General features: G+C 27.2%; 2 protein-coding genes across 3 annotated transcripts in view; one reads left to right on the forward strand and one right to left on the reverse strand.

Annotated features, from left to right (window-relative positions):
* The first annotated feature begins 951 nt into the window (after window positions 1-951).
* Window positions 952-2,208, forward strand: LOC145842357 (uncharacterized). The gene is made up of 3 exons (XM_082949784.1): window positions 952-1,104; window positions 1,399-1,654; window positions 1,921-2,208. The coding sequence occupies exons 1-2, from the start codon at window positions 976-978 to the stop codon at window positions 1,651-1,653; spliced, it is 384 nt and encodes a 127-aa protein (XP_082805910.1). The 5' UTR covers window positions 952-975; the 3' UTR covers window position 1,654; window positions 1,921-2,208.
* A 2,131-nt stretch (window positions 2,209-4,339) lies between these two features.
* Window positions 4,340-17,159, reverse strand: part of LOC145843378 (protein bicaudal D-like) — a 34,159-nt gene continuing 21,339 nt past the window's right edge. Inside the window, exons 12-18 of one of the 2 annotated variants that reach the window (XM_082950844.1) lie at window positions 14,291-14,412; window positions 12,386-12,531; window positions 10,873-10,983; window positions 9,018-9,113; window positions 6,729-6,899; window positions 6,247-6,291; window positions 5,054-5,166 (exon numbers count right to left, since the gene is read on the reverse strand). In XM_082950844.1, the coding sequence (XP_082806970.1) occupies window positions 6,250-6,291; window positions 6,729-6,899; window positions 9,018-9,113; window positions 10,873-10,983; window positions 12,386-12,531; window positions 14,291-14,412 (688 nt within the window). In that variant the 3' untranslated portion in view covers window positions 5,054-5,166; window positions 6,247-6,249. Of the gene's footprint in view, window positions 5,167-6,246; window positions 6,292-6,728; window positions 6,900-9,017; window positions 9,114-10,872; window positions 10,984-12,385; window positions 12,532-14,290; window positions 14,413-17,159 lie in introns of both variants that reach the window. The other variant, XM_082950843.1, reaches the window with a different exon arrangement.

A 17,159-nucleotide genomic window follows, 5' to 3' on the forward strand; every position in this document is an offset into this window, starting at 1 on the left:
AGTTATCTTGCTTTTAATCACCCATTCCATGGTTCAACAAAAATCAGAGCAGAGTAAATCTGGTTAGATAAATTTAGGTTACCTGTGAGCTATAAAAGAAAAAAAAAACAAAAGTTCCATCTAAATGGTTAAAGCAAAGTTTGTTAATTTTTTTTGTTTTGTTCCCAACTAATTTGAAAGCATTAAATTAGAGCAGTTTTTTTTGAAAAAACCTTGAATATTGAACAAATTTTACTAAAAAACTTGAAATTTGAACTAAAATCACTAAAAAAAACCTGGAATTTTAAACAATTTTTACATGTTAGGTAGTAAAATTTCGATTTGACACAAAAATCTATCTTTTAATTTTTTTTAATCATAATCAAAATTTTTTTATAACAAAAAACACATTTAAAGAAGCTTTGAGATATCTTTTTAATGTTGTTATACTATTTAACACAGTTTTTTACCTTAAATTTCATTTTAAACTAAAAATAGACCCCAAAACGTGTAATTTAAAAGCCTGGAAAAAATTTTGAAAACCTGGAGAAAATCTGTAAAAACATTTGTTATATTCTTATATAAAGCTTTGTCAATCTTGAACTCTTTTCAAAACGCCACTATAGTCTTATCATTATTTATAAATTTTTATTTAATTTTGTTAGTTAAAACTTTGAGAGCTTATAATTGTTATGATACTTACAATGTGTTTTAATGGTTATAAAAGATGTATTAAATATTTTGATTTTTTTTTTTCATTATATGTGATTGTTAAAGACAAAGTTTTAAAAAATTTTTCTTCTGTAAGATTTTTAATTACATTATCATAATAGGATTAAAAATTATAATGTGAACAGTAAAGTGTTCATTTTGTGATTATTAAAAAAAGTTAAAACTTTTTGAAGTTTTTATATATTTTTTATATATCAACTTAATTTTAACTAAACAATAACCCAAATAACTTTCAAGTAGACTCTTATATAGCTAATATTAAAAATGTCTTGGTCCGCCAACTTACAAGCATACCTGACCAACGCCGGTGCAACTTACACCTTTGCTGCTCTTCACACCATTGACGGTAGCAGCTGCTTTGGAGAGTGCGGCGGTGAGAAGAAAAACCTCACTGTCAGTTTGAGATTTAAAGTCTTACTAATTTTAAAAGTTAAAAATTCTTTAACTCATCATGTTTTTGCACAACAATGTTTTACAAAACTTTTTAGTATTCTCAAATGGAATTTTTTTTCAGCTAGAGGCTAATAACTTATCTCCAACAAAATAACAGTTAATCTTTAAATGATTTTCTTTGACTTTAGCTTCATTTAAACACCCAACAACAATTTAATTTTCCACACGCGCTTTACTTGGTATGCACTTTAAACACAGTTTTATACAGCATTTTTCAAAAGTTTTTTTCAACAGCAAGCCGAGGTCGCGACCGCAATCAAAACCGTCTCTGGGGACCAGAAGACCAGCGGGGTGACCCTGGGTGGCGACAAGTACATGTACCTCATTGACAACGGCGGCGTCTTCTGCTTCAAGAAGGGCTCCAAGGCGTGTCTCTTCTTCTACGGCGCCAACTTCACTTTCACCATCTTTAGCGACACCGAGCCGCGCGTCTTGCTCGGTTCCGTCCAGAAGGTGAAGCAGGATCTCGCCGACGCTGGTCTCGTATAAGGTGCGTTTGAAGTTACTGATTTTTTTGAAACTTTGGTTGATAATTCCGCTTGAACGTAATTGTTTATGTAATATTTTCACTTAAATAGTTTGCAATACACCATTTGGCTCTGTGAAATATTTCTTGAGACTATAGTTGTCAACTTGTATTAAAAGAACTAATGTTTTTGTTTATTTCTTTGCGGCCATCATGGCTTGATTCTAACATTTTCCTAAGTATCAATTCAAAAATATGCTTTCTTTTATCAACGTATCAAAATATTTCAGGTCTCCGACGGTTGACGGCTACTTCTAGGAATTTCCCATCACATCATAATACCCCTTCTTATACAAGTTGCTTGGGAACTTTCCTTTCGCCACCACACCACGACGTGGCCACACGAAGCAGTCTCTCTCTATATGACGTCATATTACCAGCAGTACGGTTGCGGCCTTTTCATTCCGTCTCTCTCTACATGTAGAAACAACCAACTGTTAGCGACATCATTTTGACATAAGAACCCGATTGACCAGTTAATTTTCTCTTTGTGTTTTATATAAAGTTAATATGTACCACCCTTTTTTATATATTACAACTTGAATAAAGTTTAGATTGATACAAAATTTCAGTTTTATGTTTCAATGTGGCCAATTTGAATTTCCGTTTTGTTTCTAAAATGTATGTCAAGTTAATGTTCGTTTCTTTTACTTAAATCTAAGACGGAAGTTTCCTTATACTGAGTTTAAAGAAGCTAATTGTTTTAGCTACAAGCTTAAGCTGTACAAAAAAAAAACATTAGAAAAAAAATTAAATTAAGTTTTATTACACCTTCAATTTAGCTATTTTATTAGTCCTGGTACTTTTTATTATGTTATGCCATTTAGTTCAAACATAACATTAAACTTTTAATTCGCTATTATGTTAATAAAACTGAATAATAAAAGTCTAGTTGTTTTGTTTTGTATATATAGAAAATATTTAATTGAATTCACGAAAACTTATCTGCAGTGCACAAAAACAATTGAATTAAGTATTGGGCACGTTTTGCTCATATGAATGTACCATTCAGGAAATAATTGAAAACAAAGTATTAAATTTCAATTTAAACTTGTCATTTGCTACATGTTCAATGATTAAGTCAATTGTTTTTTTTTTAGTTCTAAAATTTTTACTAAGTAATATGAGAAGTTTATGATGTTGTATATTTTAAACTTAAAGGTAGTAAATACATACAGTTTAGAACAAGTCCCTATATTAAAGTAAATAAAATGTCAATTTTAGATCCTTCAGTGTTTATAAGCTTCCCAATTTATACAAAAATAGGCTTGGTACACTGAAATAAAAAGTAAAAAAGTATTATGTTATGTTTGCTAACATTTCTATTTTAACCAAATAAAGCTATCAGCTGTATTATGTATACTTTAATCTGTTTTTACAAGGTACGTAATTTTGGTAACCAATAAGTACGTATTGCACATAAAGTTTAATTGTATATTTTTGATTTCTACTCAGTACGCTGTTAACATAAATAAGAAAAAGAAGCAAGCAATATTTTTTAAACTAAAATAACTGTTATAAAAGTTTTATACTATTTTCAGCGAAAAGACTAGTTCAAGATATTTAGAGCTTGAACATATAGCGTTACAACAGATTAAATTTTTACATGACGTTATAAAAATGTTGCTTTAGGGATTTTGTTGCGTAAACAGGAGTTGTTTAAACATACATTAAGACCACATTTTGGTGTATCACAATTTATTTGTACAGCATTCTTCAAGTATAGTTTTAAATCTTCCTACAAGACTAAAGTAAATGCACTGAGATGGTTCTAAATTTCCCAGTAACTATTACAAGGCCTGGGAATTATTGGTGAAGTATGTATGATATTTTGTTGCTATACATCACACAGGTCGACGCCCGAAAAACAAACTCGCAATTATTTCAAAGCGTACGTGAGCCGCAGTCGTGTTTACTGGAAATTCAATTGTTTTACCTACAACGCTGCCGCACAAGTGAACTGGATATTTCCAATCAATCGATTACGTTGTGCCTCTTTTGTGCGGCAAAATTTTTCCGCTGCGGTCTTCACACAGAAGTGGCTGGCAGCTGCGAGCTTTTCTCTGTCTGACCTCAACATAAGTTGAAAGGGAGAAAATGCTTTCGATTGATTGTAGGCGTAGCCAAAATTATTTTATAAAAAAAATTTCTGTAAATTTTGTGCTTACTGTTTGATTACGACTAAAATATAGACGAAGAGGGAAAATAAAGCAATAACTAATCTCAAAAAATTTTATTTACTAAAATTGGTTGAAGTTTAATTAAACCAACTCAATATATATTTTTCAACTATTAATTAAAAACGATTAAAAACCATCATTCATAACTGATTAATTTGCTTATGTTGAACTTTACTCTTAAAGCATGATTTATCTAAAGCTCTTGTCTACGTGGCGTAGATTGCACAAGAATTTGCAGTTAATAATTTATACAAAAGTATGGCTGCTCACACAGTTTTGTTAAAATTTAATGTCTATAACAAATTCTAAATATAATAAACTAGTCTATAATATAAATTATAATATTGTTAGGCTATAATAGATTGTATTTGAATAAGAATCACAGTTTGAAAATCCTTTCGCTTTAAAGCTGACTTACTGTATGAAATATTTAATATTTATTTTTAAATAGATTATAATAAAACCACAATCACAATTTGTACATTTATTAAAAAAAAGAGACCATATTACACAAGCCATGCAAAAACAAATTATAATTATATTTTTTTATATTTGATGGAAACATTATTTTAAGCTGAAAGATATTAAAATGTAGAAAAGAAATTTTATACTGAAACGTTTATAGAATCAGCAATATGTACAATGCTACTAAAATAAAAAAGAAAGCACCACAAAAATTTGGTGTTAAAATTAATTAATGCAACTTTTGTTTTAAAATTATCTAAACAAATTCTGTTATAACTTAAAAGTCCAAAAAATTTTATTGATAAAAACGACTTATACTTTACTTTAAAAGTAAGTTTACATAAAAAATGGCAAGAAATTCAATTTAGTGTATTCAAAAGAGTGTCGTGAAGGCAGCAAAAATTACCTTAACTACTAAAAAGTATGCTCTTGCATAAAACCTAAAAAGTAAATCAAAAAGTGAATAAAATTAATAGTACAAAACTTTATTATTTAAATGTGCGTGAAATCAAAAAGATTATTTTTTTTATCTCGACTTTATCAAGTTTTAAAGCAGGTAAAAAAATTTAATATCAAATAGTGATAAATAATACAAAACTGACTAATAAAACAAAAAGTTCAAATCAAAAATCATCGCAATCCCTTCTGGCTTGGCTTATCAAGTTGTAAAAAAAATAATGCAGCGTCTTGATTATTACGTCATCATCTGAACTTGGACGGAGTCAGCAAGTTCTGAAGTTTCTTTTTCGATGACGTAGGAGTAGACGTGGATGACGACGTCATCATTTGCCTCTTCCGCTGCTCGTTTTCGAATTCAAGGTCTTGCATCCGCTAAATAAAAAAAAACATTTTTATTTTATAAAAAGTAAACTAATTTAGACTCAACAATATCAAGTTTATCAAATTACTGTAAACTAACAAAGATTTAACTTAAGGTGTGCATTTATGGTTGAACTCTTTTATTTCAATAAGATACTTATGTTGTACTAAAACAGTGTATTTACACATATGTGTTAAAAGTTAAATTTAAGCAATCGCACAAATTTTAGAATTATCTAGCATACTAAAAAATTTCCACACACAATTTAAACCATAATCATATACTTATAAAAAAGTACAAACAAAAACCACCAGTACTCTTAGAATTAATTTTTTGATAAATTTGTATTTAATGGTGCCACTAAATAAAACATAGCTTTTATTAAAAATTAGACATTTAAAAAATTAAACATGATATTGAGTATATTGTAGAGACAAGTTATTTAGTCAGTGAAAACGTGTTATATGAATTTATAACTATTTTCAGGTTATTTGTAGAACAAAAATAAATTGAAAGTTAGGAAGATTAAAAAAGAAAACATAAATATTTAAGTTAACTATGAGCATTGTTACTAATACAAATTGGAAATGTAAGAACAGGAAATGTGTAGGTGGAGATGGCAAGTATGGGAAATGTGTGGGTTTGAAAAGGAAGTGATTGACTTTTATTTCATCACGAAATATTTTTATCATGAATATTGTATATAGAAGATGTGTTTTTGAAGTAGTTAAAACTTACTAATAAGCTATGTTTTATTCTTACATTTATAATCATTGGTTACACAGGAATGGTTAGAGCATGGTATAAAATCTTCATTGAAAATGAAAAAATTGTTGGAACAAATAAAGTAGATGTTTAAATAGAAAAATTACAATCACTAAAAATAATTTTTCAAAGCTAAACAATCTTAAAAAATATTTATTTTGTTTGTTTTATCTTCAGTCACGCATGCATAAAAGCAAAGTATCAAACTTTATACTAGTTTAAAGTATAAATCAGATTGAATAAAAATAAGTTCAAAATCATAACTTTTAGTTAGTAATTATTTAACAAAAAAAAGTTTGTGCATGCTAAGCTATAAAAATACATACCTGCTATTTTCTATACAGACAGAAACGACAAGGTGTATATAATTTCTACAAAAATTGAATTTATGCAAAACAAATTAAGTAATGAATTAAGTTTTTCAAGAATTTATTTTACAAACAAATACCTCGTTAGTGTATAAATAAATCTTAAAAGATATGTAACAGTCATGGAAAAATTAAGTCCTGTAAAAAAAAACTTTTAGGTCTAACTAACTTTAATTTTCTACTTTAATAATTTATTTATAAATGGGTAACTTGTATGTAAGTAAAAAATATTCAAGCAAAATTTTAAAGTAGCTAATTGATTTCGTTTAAGCATTGTTTTGAAAAAAAAAAACAAATTACACATCTATACCATCTAGGAAATGCTATGCGTCAAGCAAGATACGACTGTCAAATAAATCTTTCCGCTTTTTGAACGACCATTAAAACGTGAAGTATCAAGAAACAAGTAAGCAAAAATCAACTATCTATCTACGTGCTACCTGCGTGATGTCGAGCTTCTGGGCGATGGTCTTCTTCAGCAGCGTGTTCAGCGTCCGCTTCTCGTCCTCCGCTCCCGCCAGCTGGATCTGCATGTTGTCCAGCTGCGTGACGTACTCGTCCGTGCGCGCCGCGAACACGCTCCTCAGCCTCGCGAACGTGATCGCGTCCTCCTGTTGCGTCATAAGTGTTGCGTCAAAAAAAAATTAAAATTAAGGTCGTAGGGGGTTAGCCATGTTTTTTACGAGTTGATCTTATTTTGTAGAGTTGTTTCTAAGCTTCAAGATGCTTATTATCATTCGAAAAAATTAGAATTATTTTTTGACACATGACCAGTCAGAATCGGGCCGCATAATAGGTTCCCCATGGGAAGGGAAAACTAAAACAGCAAAAAAAAGACTATTTTATTTTTCAAGCAATCTTTTTTCAAACTTTCAAAGTCTAATCTTTATACAATAACAAAAAAAACTTTACTTTAGACTTGAAAATGTTTTTTGTAAAAATATATATTTTTTTGAAAAAAAAAAAGATTTATTAAAATTTTTTACATAAAATATTTTTTTTTTTTGAATTATTAAAATTCATAAGTAACACTTTTTTCTTTTAACATAAGGAACATTTCCTGAAAAGTTGAATAAGATTGCTTGGAAAATGAAGGAGGAGATAGATTTTTAGTGATTTTTAAAATTTCAGAGACCCCAAAAAATTTGTGGTCTGTACGTTTGTACTGGAAACTTTTTACAAAAAATAAAATATCTCAAAAGTTAAATGATATTTTTGAATTCTATAAAAACTAGCTTGTAGTTTGTACTTAAATCTTTCATATAAAAGCCAAAGTTAATTTTTGTAAAAAAAAGTGTTTTATCCTCTCCCCCCCCCCCATGGCCTTAAAAATGTAATAAAAGGTTCAATAAAACACTAGTATTTGGTAACCATTGTATTAATAACCTAACTGTAAGTTTTTACTCAAAAAGCTCTTTTTTAAATACTTTTCAGCTGAAAAGAATAATGCAAGCCGCAGTTTGTCGACTTTTGAACTAACATGTTAAATATTGCCACTTTAGTTTTATGTTTTTGCTCCGTCAGCAAAATTGTAAACTATGTATTGGTTAGTTTAATAAGAGAAATATAAAACTGAACACTGCTAAAAGTTTTCTGCTGACTTGGCAATAAAAGGTCGTGTATAAATTGATAAGTCTTAAACTATATTAAATACGTACTCTTAACACAGTAATGCAATACTGATAAATACTAATAATTATTAGTAAATAAAAAGGAACTGAGTTAAATCAATACACGGAGACTTAAACCAAATTGATTTGTTAAACTGGTATTAAACAGTGTATTTCAATTTGGATATATTCTTCGGACATTGATTTTAATCCTACAACTTACTTCTATAACTTACAATACTTTTGAAAAAGAAACCTGACAATTCGTTTTTAATAACTTAGTGTGAGTTACACGGCTGGCCTTCATTTATAAACAAGGTTTTCATTGAAACTTCTTTAAAGATTAAAGTCAGAAAAACTTTAGTGAATTTGCTTAAAACTAAATTGAAAAACTTACCATGAAAATAAAAACATTAAAATTTACTCTAGTTTGAAAACATTCTATTTATCTTGCATAGTTTAGAAAAAGTATCTCAAAATTTAGTTTATTAACTTTAGTTAGCAATGAAACCAAAATTTATCTTTTTCGTTTTTTAGAGAAAAAGTATTCTATAGCTTCTAAACAGCTAAGTCTTTAAATATAGTGAAAACCTGCACTCACGGATCATCTAACTTTGAATTTGTTGGTTTCAATAATATAAACACAAAATGGACCGCATGTTCCGTTATTTTATTAAATATTTTTTTTTGCATTTAAAATACAGTACTCGTTGAGAAAATCCCATGTAATTAAAAAAAAATATTCAAGTTAAAAATAACGTGTTTTTTAAACATCTATCTCTAACACATCATCTAAAAACATTTAAAAATTAATAACCAAAATAAGTATACTATGGTATTAATTTGGCCCATTTTTAAGTTTAAAATTAACCTATTTATAACAAGCTTAAAGCAAAGGTATTCTAAAAAACTAATAGTTTAAGTCTGATAGATTTCACTCTAAATTAGTTCTATTATTTAGTCTGAAAAAATCTGTTTATATTATATTCGGCTACGATAGAGTCAACTTTTGAAGTTCTTTAAAATTATCGATTTTGTACAACATACAATTTCCAATTTTTAGTTGTGATTCATATCCACCGTGGTGTGCAAATTTCAAAACAGCAAACAAAAACAAACTTTCAATGCTTTCAGCTCGCCCCTCAGTTTCAGCATGGTGCCAGATATCGCCAGTTTTTCATGCTGGTATTTTTCCTTCAAATTGCTGATTGCGACCTAATACAAAGTATTTTTATTAAGTTTATTTAATTTTTTTATACTATTTAAAAAACTTATATAAACTTAATTAAAGTTATAAAAGAATTAAAAACAAACAAATATTTCAAGTAAATTAGAAGACAATTTATGTATATTCAGTTTTACAAAAAAATTTGAAGCAGTTCGTTGAATAAAAGACTCTTATGGACAGCATGAATAATTAATAAATCTATAAAAAAATCCAACTATATTAGAATTGATATTTAACTGAATTTATTCCCAGTAGAAATTCCAATCTCGTAATTGTACACTGGGGAATGCCATACATACTTCTGACAGGTGAATTAAAATATTTCAAAATAAAAAAGGCAGTTTAAATTTCTGAACTTCCAAAATTAACTTTAGTTTTTAGGTTTGAACCCATAATTTATTATTATTAGTAAAACAGATTATTAATAACATTTTATATAGAGCACATTTAAAAACGTTTACAGACTAAAATTAAAAAATAATTCCTAAAAATATTAACAACCCACCAAAAAATCCAATACTTAGCATAAATACAAAACAAAAATAGAGACGAAATTTTCGTGATGCGAGCCAGCGGCAGTCGACACGACAAAATTAAATTCGCGCCTCGCAATTCAACTGAAGCCGCCTGTCAAATAAGGCGATGATTTTCGCAGCCCACTTGAACGGCAGACAGAAAACATTTCGCAACAATTCAATTTGCTCGAGGTTTCAGCCAATGAGAAAACAGCTTGTCACGCTTGGGCGATTTCGTGTCTGCGCGCTGCTCAGCCCGCCTCTCAGCTCGCGAAACATCAACTTTTTATTTGATTATGTTAATTTCGACGTGAAAACTTGTTATTTCGGTGACTTTCCGGGCTTAATTGGGTTTAATAAAGTCGCTGATGTCTGCACGGAGTGAATTTAATGTTGAAATAATAAAATTAACGACGCAATTAAAGCAAATGGGATTTTTCGTGCCATTTTGATGTTTGGTATATTTAAGAATAACATTACGTTTGGTAGAACAAGGTTGTTAGAAGTTAAAATAATGTTTACATAGCTTATTTGCTAGTTTGGTTTAAATTAACTAAACTAAGTAAAAGTTTAACAAAATACCGTCTATTTTTTCTTAATAAGGGTTTAAAAAATCAAGTTTAAAAAAACTAAAAAATGCACAACATATTTCACTGAAAATCAAATATTACCAATTGAAAGGTACAATTGTTAAAATTTAAGCACAACTAAACGACCATGGCTCATCTACTAACAAAAAATACTAAAGGGTATGCAAACAATGTTAAAAACTTGCTAATCTGTTAAGGGATAGTTTGTATTCATAAAAGCTTTGAATTATAAGTTTTAATATAAGCTTAGAATATAAGTTTATAAGTATGTGTTTAAAAATGGCATTCAGTGCAGATTAAAACTTGAAAAAAAGTTTAAATATTTAAGAAATGTGGTCGACATAGTTGTATAAATGAGTAATACGTGCTTCTCAAAAAGTTAATTTCAAAAGAAAAACTGCTAAAAGTTATTACATATAATAAAACAAGTACGTTTTTTTACTTGATAATTGCAATAAAAGTATTGTTAAACTTGAAGTAACCTGTTTATAATAGTAGACAGTTAATTTGCTAAAGGTTTTTACAAGATTATCAAAATAATTGCCAAACTTAAGTTGAAACTTTTACATTGGTAAAAGCATTAGTAAGCAGGCTAATTACACGAAAACAAGATAAACTAATGATAAAAAAAAGTTAATTACCTCAGCAGTGTGCTTGTTAGCTTTCAGCACAGTTCTCAGTGTGGCAACTTGTTCCCTCTTACTGCTCAGCAACGACCTCAGTCTCAATACTTCCTCCTCTAATGCCCTCATCTGTTGAATATTCAGTTGGAAATATGTGATATTGTAGTATAAAAGTTAAAACATGATTTTATTTAAGATTTTTTTGATTGAGAAGTTTGGCATACTTAATATGGTGCTTGATATTTGATTGATATTGATAAGAATCTATTTTGAAAAAAAATAGCAAGTAAATTTACTGCTGTTGGTTGAAATAATCATATGAGGTTTTAAATAAAACTCGTTGGTACTTATGTTGACACGAACAAAAGCTAATGGACAGTTTTGTAAATAAACGCAGTGACACATCAAAATAATGCAAATATTCATTAATAATGCATACACTTTTATTAACTGAAATAATATTGATTTGTAAGTGATGGTATAAAAAGTTAAAAAATAAAATTGAATAAAACATTTCGGTTTAGAAAACATATATAACTTTAAAAAGTAATTGAGTTAGTTTACTTGTAAAATTTAATAAACTAAATGTAACTAATAAAGTTAAATTTTCTATCAAAAAAAATCAAACAAATTGTTTCTTTTGTTTAAAAAAGTTAGATTAGTTACTTTTACAAATAATCGAGGTAATAAAGTTTTTAAAGTATCAAATTAAGTAGTTTTATATGTAGTTTATAAACTAAAGAGATTTATAGAGAAATTTCAAACAGTAGACATCTTTTGCCAGAATAAATATTTAGTTAGATTAGATTTTTTGTATTTTAAGTTTAAAAAACTACATAAATATTTATCGTTCTGATATTTTTAAATGCTTAATTTTGCTATATTAATGGAAGTTAAAAATATAGTTTATGCATTTATTACACTTTGAACATAATTTAATATTTAATTAAGCTGTACAAGGAAACTACCTATTTAACTACAACGAAATTTTAAACAGGAAATTTTTATAACCATGCAAAAATTGCTTATAAGTTTTTTATATGCTATTATAATTAATCATCTTTAAAAAGAACTTGAACTTTATCATGCAAAAACAACTGATGTGAAGAAAAAACAACACTTTATTTGATACTTCAACAAAAAGTATGCAAAAAAGCTTCTGTATATGTAAAATAAACTATTAAAAACAAGAAAACATTGTTTTTATTGGTTATTTTTTAATCATTATCAATACTACCGTTAATGTCAAAAAAATAACTATTAGTGCCATTACCTTTATTACAAACATAATAACTTTGTTATTTCCACTGTAAATTTAGAACAAGGCTTAGTTACTTAATAAATCACTAAAAAAAGTTAACATTTTATAACATGTTTGTACCTTAATATAGTTTGCTGTTATTAAAAATACTATTGTAAAGTTGCATTTTTGTTATTTTCATTTAGGTTTTCCAAACTTATTAAGTGTATTGTTAATTTGTTTTTATTATTTTTTATTATTATTTTAATTATTTATTTTCAACAAACGAACTTGTTCTTGTGTTTCTTGCTGGTCGTCCAGTTGTTTCAGCAATTTGAAGTTGTTGTTGGCAGACACGAAGTTGTCCAGTGCCGTTTCAACTGCCTCTATCTGCTTCTGCACCACTTGCACGACACTGCTCCTCTCCTCCGTCGGTTCTGTAATGACATTACAACTGTTTGCTGTGAATGTGTCATGAGTAAAAATTTGTTAATAAGTAAAAAAAATTGTTAAAAAATTAATAGCAGATAAAAAAAAGGTAAAAAGATTAACTAAAAACAAATGTTTTAAAGACATTTGCTTTAGACTTTAGAAAAGCAAAAAAAAGTTAACTTTATTCATTAATAGTTTAGTTATTATTTAAAAACATGTAGCTGTTTGAACGCGTGTTGTTTTAGATTTAGTGTTTATAGTTTAAGGTTTTTGTCATCAATAATAACAGCAAACAACATAATCACTAATAACATAACACTGTTAAAGTTAAAATACATAGTTTTAATACATTCATATAATTTATAATTGCAATGTTACTAAAATATTGAAGTTTATTTTTAGTTTATGTTAGTTGTATAAGTTTGTTTATACTTTAACACAAAAATTAATTCATAGCCCAAAATTATTAAGTTATACGTTTATTTCTAGAAATAAAATGTTATTAACTTTAACAATAACTAACTTTTTTTTATAAATGAGTAAACTTTCAGTTATTAAAACTCTTAACAGTGAAAAAATCATCAAAAAAACCCTTGTTTAAAAATAATTACTAGTTTTCAAGTACTTTAATTTGTATAATTTAGTATTAATGAAGTACACTTATTCTTACATATTATTTAACAAAACAGTGTTTCATTCTTATAACAAATTAATAGAGATAATCAGTTGTTAAAACAATAACTATTCAAATAGTATTACTTTAATAACTGATTATCTCTTATAATTTGTTATAAGAGTGAAACACTGTTTGTTTATAATAATTTGTGAGAACAAAATACAATTCGTCTCCTTAAAGATACTTAAGTTGAGAAATTTGTTATTGTTTAATTTAAAACAAATTACAATATCATCATTGAAGTACTTGAGGTTTAGTAATTTTGATTAATACTTTTTTATATCATTATTTCTTATTAAACTTTCTTTTATATATCTTAGTTAATCTGTAAGTTTACATGCATACACACAACTTTTATTAATACCAAAAATTAAATTTCACTTGTACCAGTTTAAATAAATTAGTAAGCTTAAAAGTTTGAAGTTAGTCGAAATATAAAATTTACAAGTAAATAAAAAAATAACACTAATAATTTTTTTTTTTAGGAATTAAAAATAAGAGATAAGGTTTTTATTTGTAATTAAACACTACATAAAGTAGAACTTTACACATAGCAAGAGCTTTAAAACTCGCGTTTTGAAAGAGATTATGAATTAATAATGGATTTTTCTTTGGTTGCTCGGAACCTTCTAGAAAAATTTCTCCAGGCGAAAAAATTATAACGGTGCAGAGCGCAATTGATTTTACTGAAGCTCGTTCAAAGTTTGAAAGTTAATATTTGAAGAAACTTTTTAGCAGCGGAGAGTAATTATTGTGTTTGCGCAAACAGTAATGCTAATATACATTGATGATGGCTTGGGCGTTGCGTGAAATCAGTTAATGTTTAACTCGTTTAGCAACGCGCCATGATCAGATATCGTCAGATTACGTGTACTTTTCACATGATGAGTTGTTGCTCTTTACCACAACCAAGCGGATATTTTTCCAAAATTCATTATGATAATTGAATATTGTATCTTAAGCCTTTATATAGAACTATACTAATAAAAAATACTTAACATTTTTTTGAAATTTATTTTAAGTGTGTATTTGGTTTTAAACGAAACAAAAATAACCTTAAAACAGCTATTTTTTAACGAGTAAAAAACCTGAATCGTTTAGTTCCGTGTTTTCATCTTTTCCTTCAGATTTAGACATGGTTGCTTTCGATTCGTTTCTGGCGTTTTCCAGCATCACTTGCTGCGGAATCTCGCCCGAGCTGAGGCATAACCTGTACAAAAATAACTATTTATAATATATATAGTGACAAACTTTCTTAACCTCTAAAACCTATTCTCAGCATTGCTTGAACTTCTAAAAAATTAATAAGTTTTATCTTAACTTGTTTTTTTCAAAACTAAAAAAGAAAAAAGTTATATAGTGAATCAGTAGATGTTTTGTACCAAAGTATGTATTACAACATATAGAAGTCAAAAAAAAAACTTTTAGAGTTTAAACTTGCTGTTTATAAGTATTTAGTCAAAATCTTGTTGCATGTAGGTGTAGTATGAATAGCTAAAAAGACGATTGCACAAAACGCAGTTTAAAACTTTTGATAAAAAAAAATTATTCTAAAAGTACGGTATAACCTTTTTATAAGAACTATAACTTTTTTAAAAACCGTCAACATAAACGTTTTTAGAGTTCGATTTTAAATGCGGACATAATTATTAAAATAAAAAATACCTTTTCATTGTCACTACAAAAAATTAAACTGTATGTTTCTCACACACCAGGTAGCGTACAAAAATTTTAGCTTCATAAATACTAATTAAAACATTGAATGAATTTATACAAATGGTTTTTCTTTTAGTTTTTAGAAAAACTAATTTTAAATAGTGAAATTTGACTCATTATTATTTACTACTTAAATAAAAGTAAATTGAAAATAACTGTTAGAAGAGTTATTTTTTTTTTAATGAAACTCCTAAAATTATTTTGATAAGTTTTTGATAATAATAATAATAAAATACACCCACCTCTAATGTTAAGGATTAAAGCAAAAGGGAGGTTTAAGTAACTTTTTTTATATGAAAGCTCTAAGTAGGTATTGAAATATTTTCTATAGATGAAAAATTTCAAACTTCTGAGATATACAGGGTTCGTGCGCGAATTTTTTTTTCATTTAGCCTGCCTGAGACCAACTTAGCCTGACATTTTTTCAAAGTAAGGAAAATCCCTTTTAGAAGTCATTTTAGGTATTGTGGGGTCTTTATTAGTACTATTGTAGTATCCGACTTCAACCAGCTTTATCTCAAAAATACTTTGAGCTTTAAAAATCTGCAAAAAGCAACTCATAGCTTAGTTACAACTCAATAAAATAAGACTAAATTGTGAAAAAGGTGACTGACCCCCCTCCCCTATGCTCTTAACATAACAAATTCAGTGATAAGTTTTAACATACGTGTTATATTTAATCTATCACTAGTGTAAAAATTTTATATATATTACTTAACACAATTTTTTAATTTAATTAAGCATTAAGTAAAAACATTATAAACAGAAGGTTTATAATAAAACAACGTGCATTGTCGTGTTTTATTAAAATTTAAAATTAAATGCTTACAAGAGTATTAAAATAAGAAAAAAAAATTTATTATAGTATTTTGGCTAGTACTTAAAATCTCGATACATAATTATAAATCCTAAACTCTAAATAAATATAGTGATTGTTAATGTCATATCAGATTTAAAAAGCTTACACTTAAATTTAAAAAAAACCTTAAATGTTTTGTTCTTGTATAGAAAATTGAATTGTACCTAAAATTTGTACTCCAACAAAACTTGTACTTATATCTTAAAGCTAAGTTTTAGTGTTGTGAATATCTCCTATAACTTTAAACAAATAGTAAAATATATGAATAAACTGCTAAGAATTTTAATCTTAAAAGTATTTGGTATAAATCATTTAAATTAGAAATTAAAACAGTTCAACCAACTAAGCTCTGAAAAACATAGCCGATGTAAACAAATTCAAACAAACAGCTAAGTTGTTGAACTAAACTTTAATGTTTAAACTGTATTATTTTTATGAATTTTCATAATTATGACGTATATAATCTACTCATAACAAAGTATTGAATGTTCTTAATAAATTTTCAGAGATTCAACAAAAGGTTTTAAGCATTTATTTTTACAAATACTGACTGATTTTGAATTTAATAACTAATTCTTTATTTAGAAATAAATTCACATCTCAATTTGATCTTAAAAAGATTTCTCAATTTTTTTTTATCAAAAATTTTCAAGCATTTGAACTGAGAAAAACTGAGATTCTCAAGTTTTTAAATAAAAAAACTGATTTAGCCTGACGTTTTCCAACTTTTTTCAAAAAAACTGATTTAACCTGACTTAGCCTGATTTAGCCTGACGCGCACGAACCCTGGATATATATAAAACAATCTTTTTATATAAACTTATGGTCGATAATTTGTTAGCCAATTGTCTTGTAAAATTAAAAAACAAAACTAAGAAGTTTATCCCCATATCATCTTGATACCTAAAATGTTTAGGAAACTATCTTAAACCAGTTTTAAAAGGTCAGCGTGTCAAACCTTAAAACTTCCTGAAAAAAGACAAGAATTGCTACGTTAAACTTCTTTTTTATTTAAAAAAACTTTATCTTGAACTTTTTACAAAAAAAGTTTAGAATATCAATTTCTAATAAATGAAAAACTTGTCAGATAAGTCAATAATTTCAGAAGTAGATATACTTTTGTAGATTAGTTTTAACTCAGTAAAAAAATAAAAAGAGAGCTACTTTAAATGTGTTTTTGAAAAAAAAATCACAATTAAAAAAAAATCTATACAAGACATTTTTTGAGTCAGATCGAAATTTCATTATCTAACATGAAAAAATTGTACAAAACTTCATGTTTTTTGCTCGAAATTCAAGGTTTTTTAAATAAATTTCTTAAATTCCAAGTTTTTTGGCATTCCTGCGAACATTAAGTTGTAACAAACTATGGTATTAAGCAT

The sequence above is a fragment of the Thalia democratica genome, chromosome 8, assembly GCF_965202585.1.
Source record: "Thalia democratica chromosome 8, ktThaDemo2.hap1.1, whole genome shotgun sequence".
Classification (NCBI taxonomy): Eukaryota; Metazoa; Chordata; class Thaliacea; order Salpida; family Salpidae; genus Thalia; species Thalia democratica.

Coding starts and splice junctions, on each gene's coding strand:
- LOC145842357 (XM_082949784.1), top strand. CDS start 976: ATGTCTTGGTCCGCCAACTTACAAGCATACCTGACCAACGCCGGTGCA. Junction 1,105..1,398: donor GTGAGAAGAAAAACCTCACT/GTCAGTTTGAGA, acceptor TTTTTTCAACAG/CAAGCCGAGGTCGCGACCGC.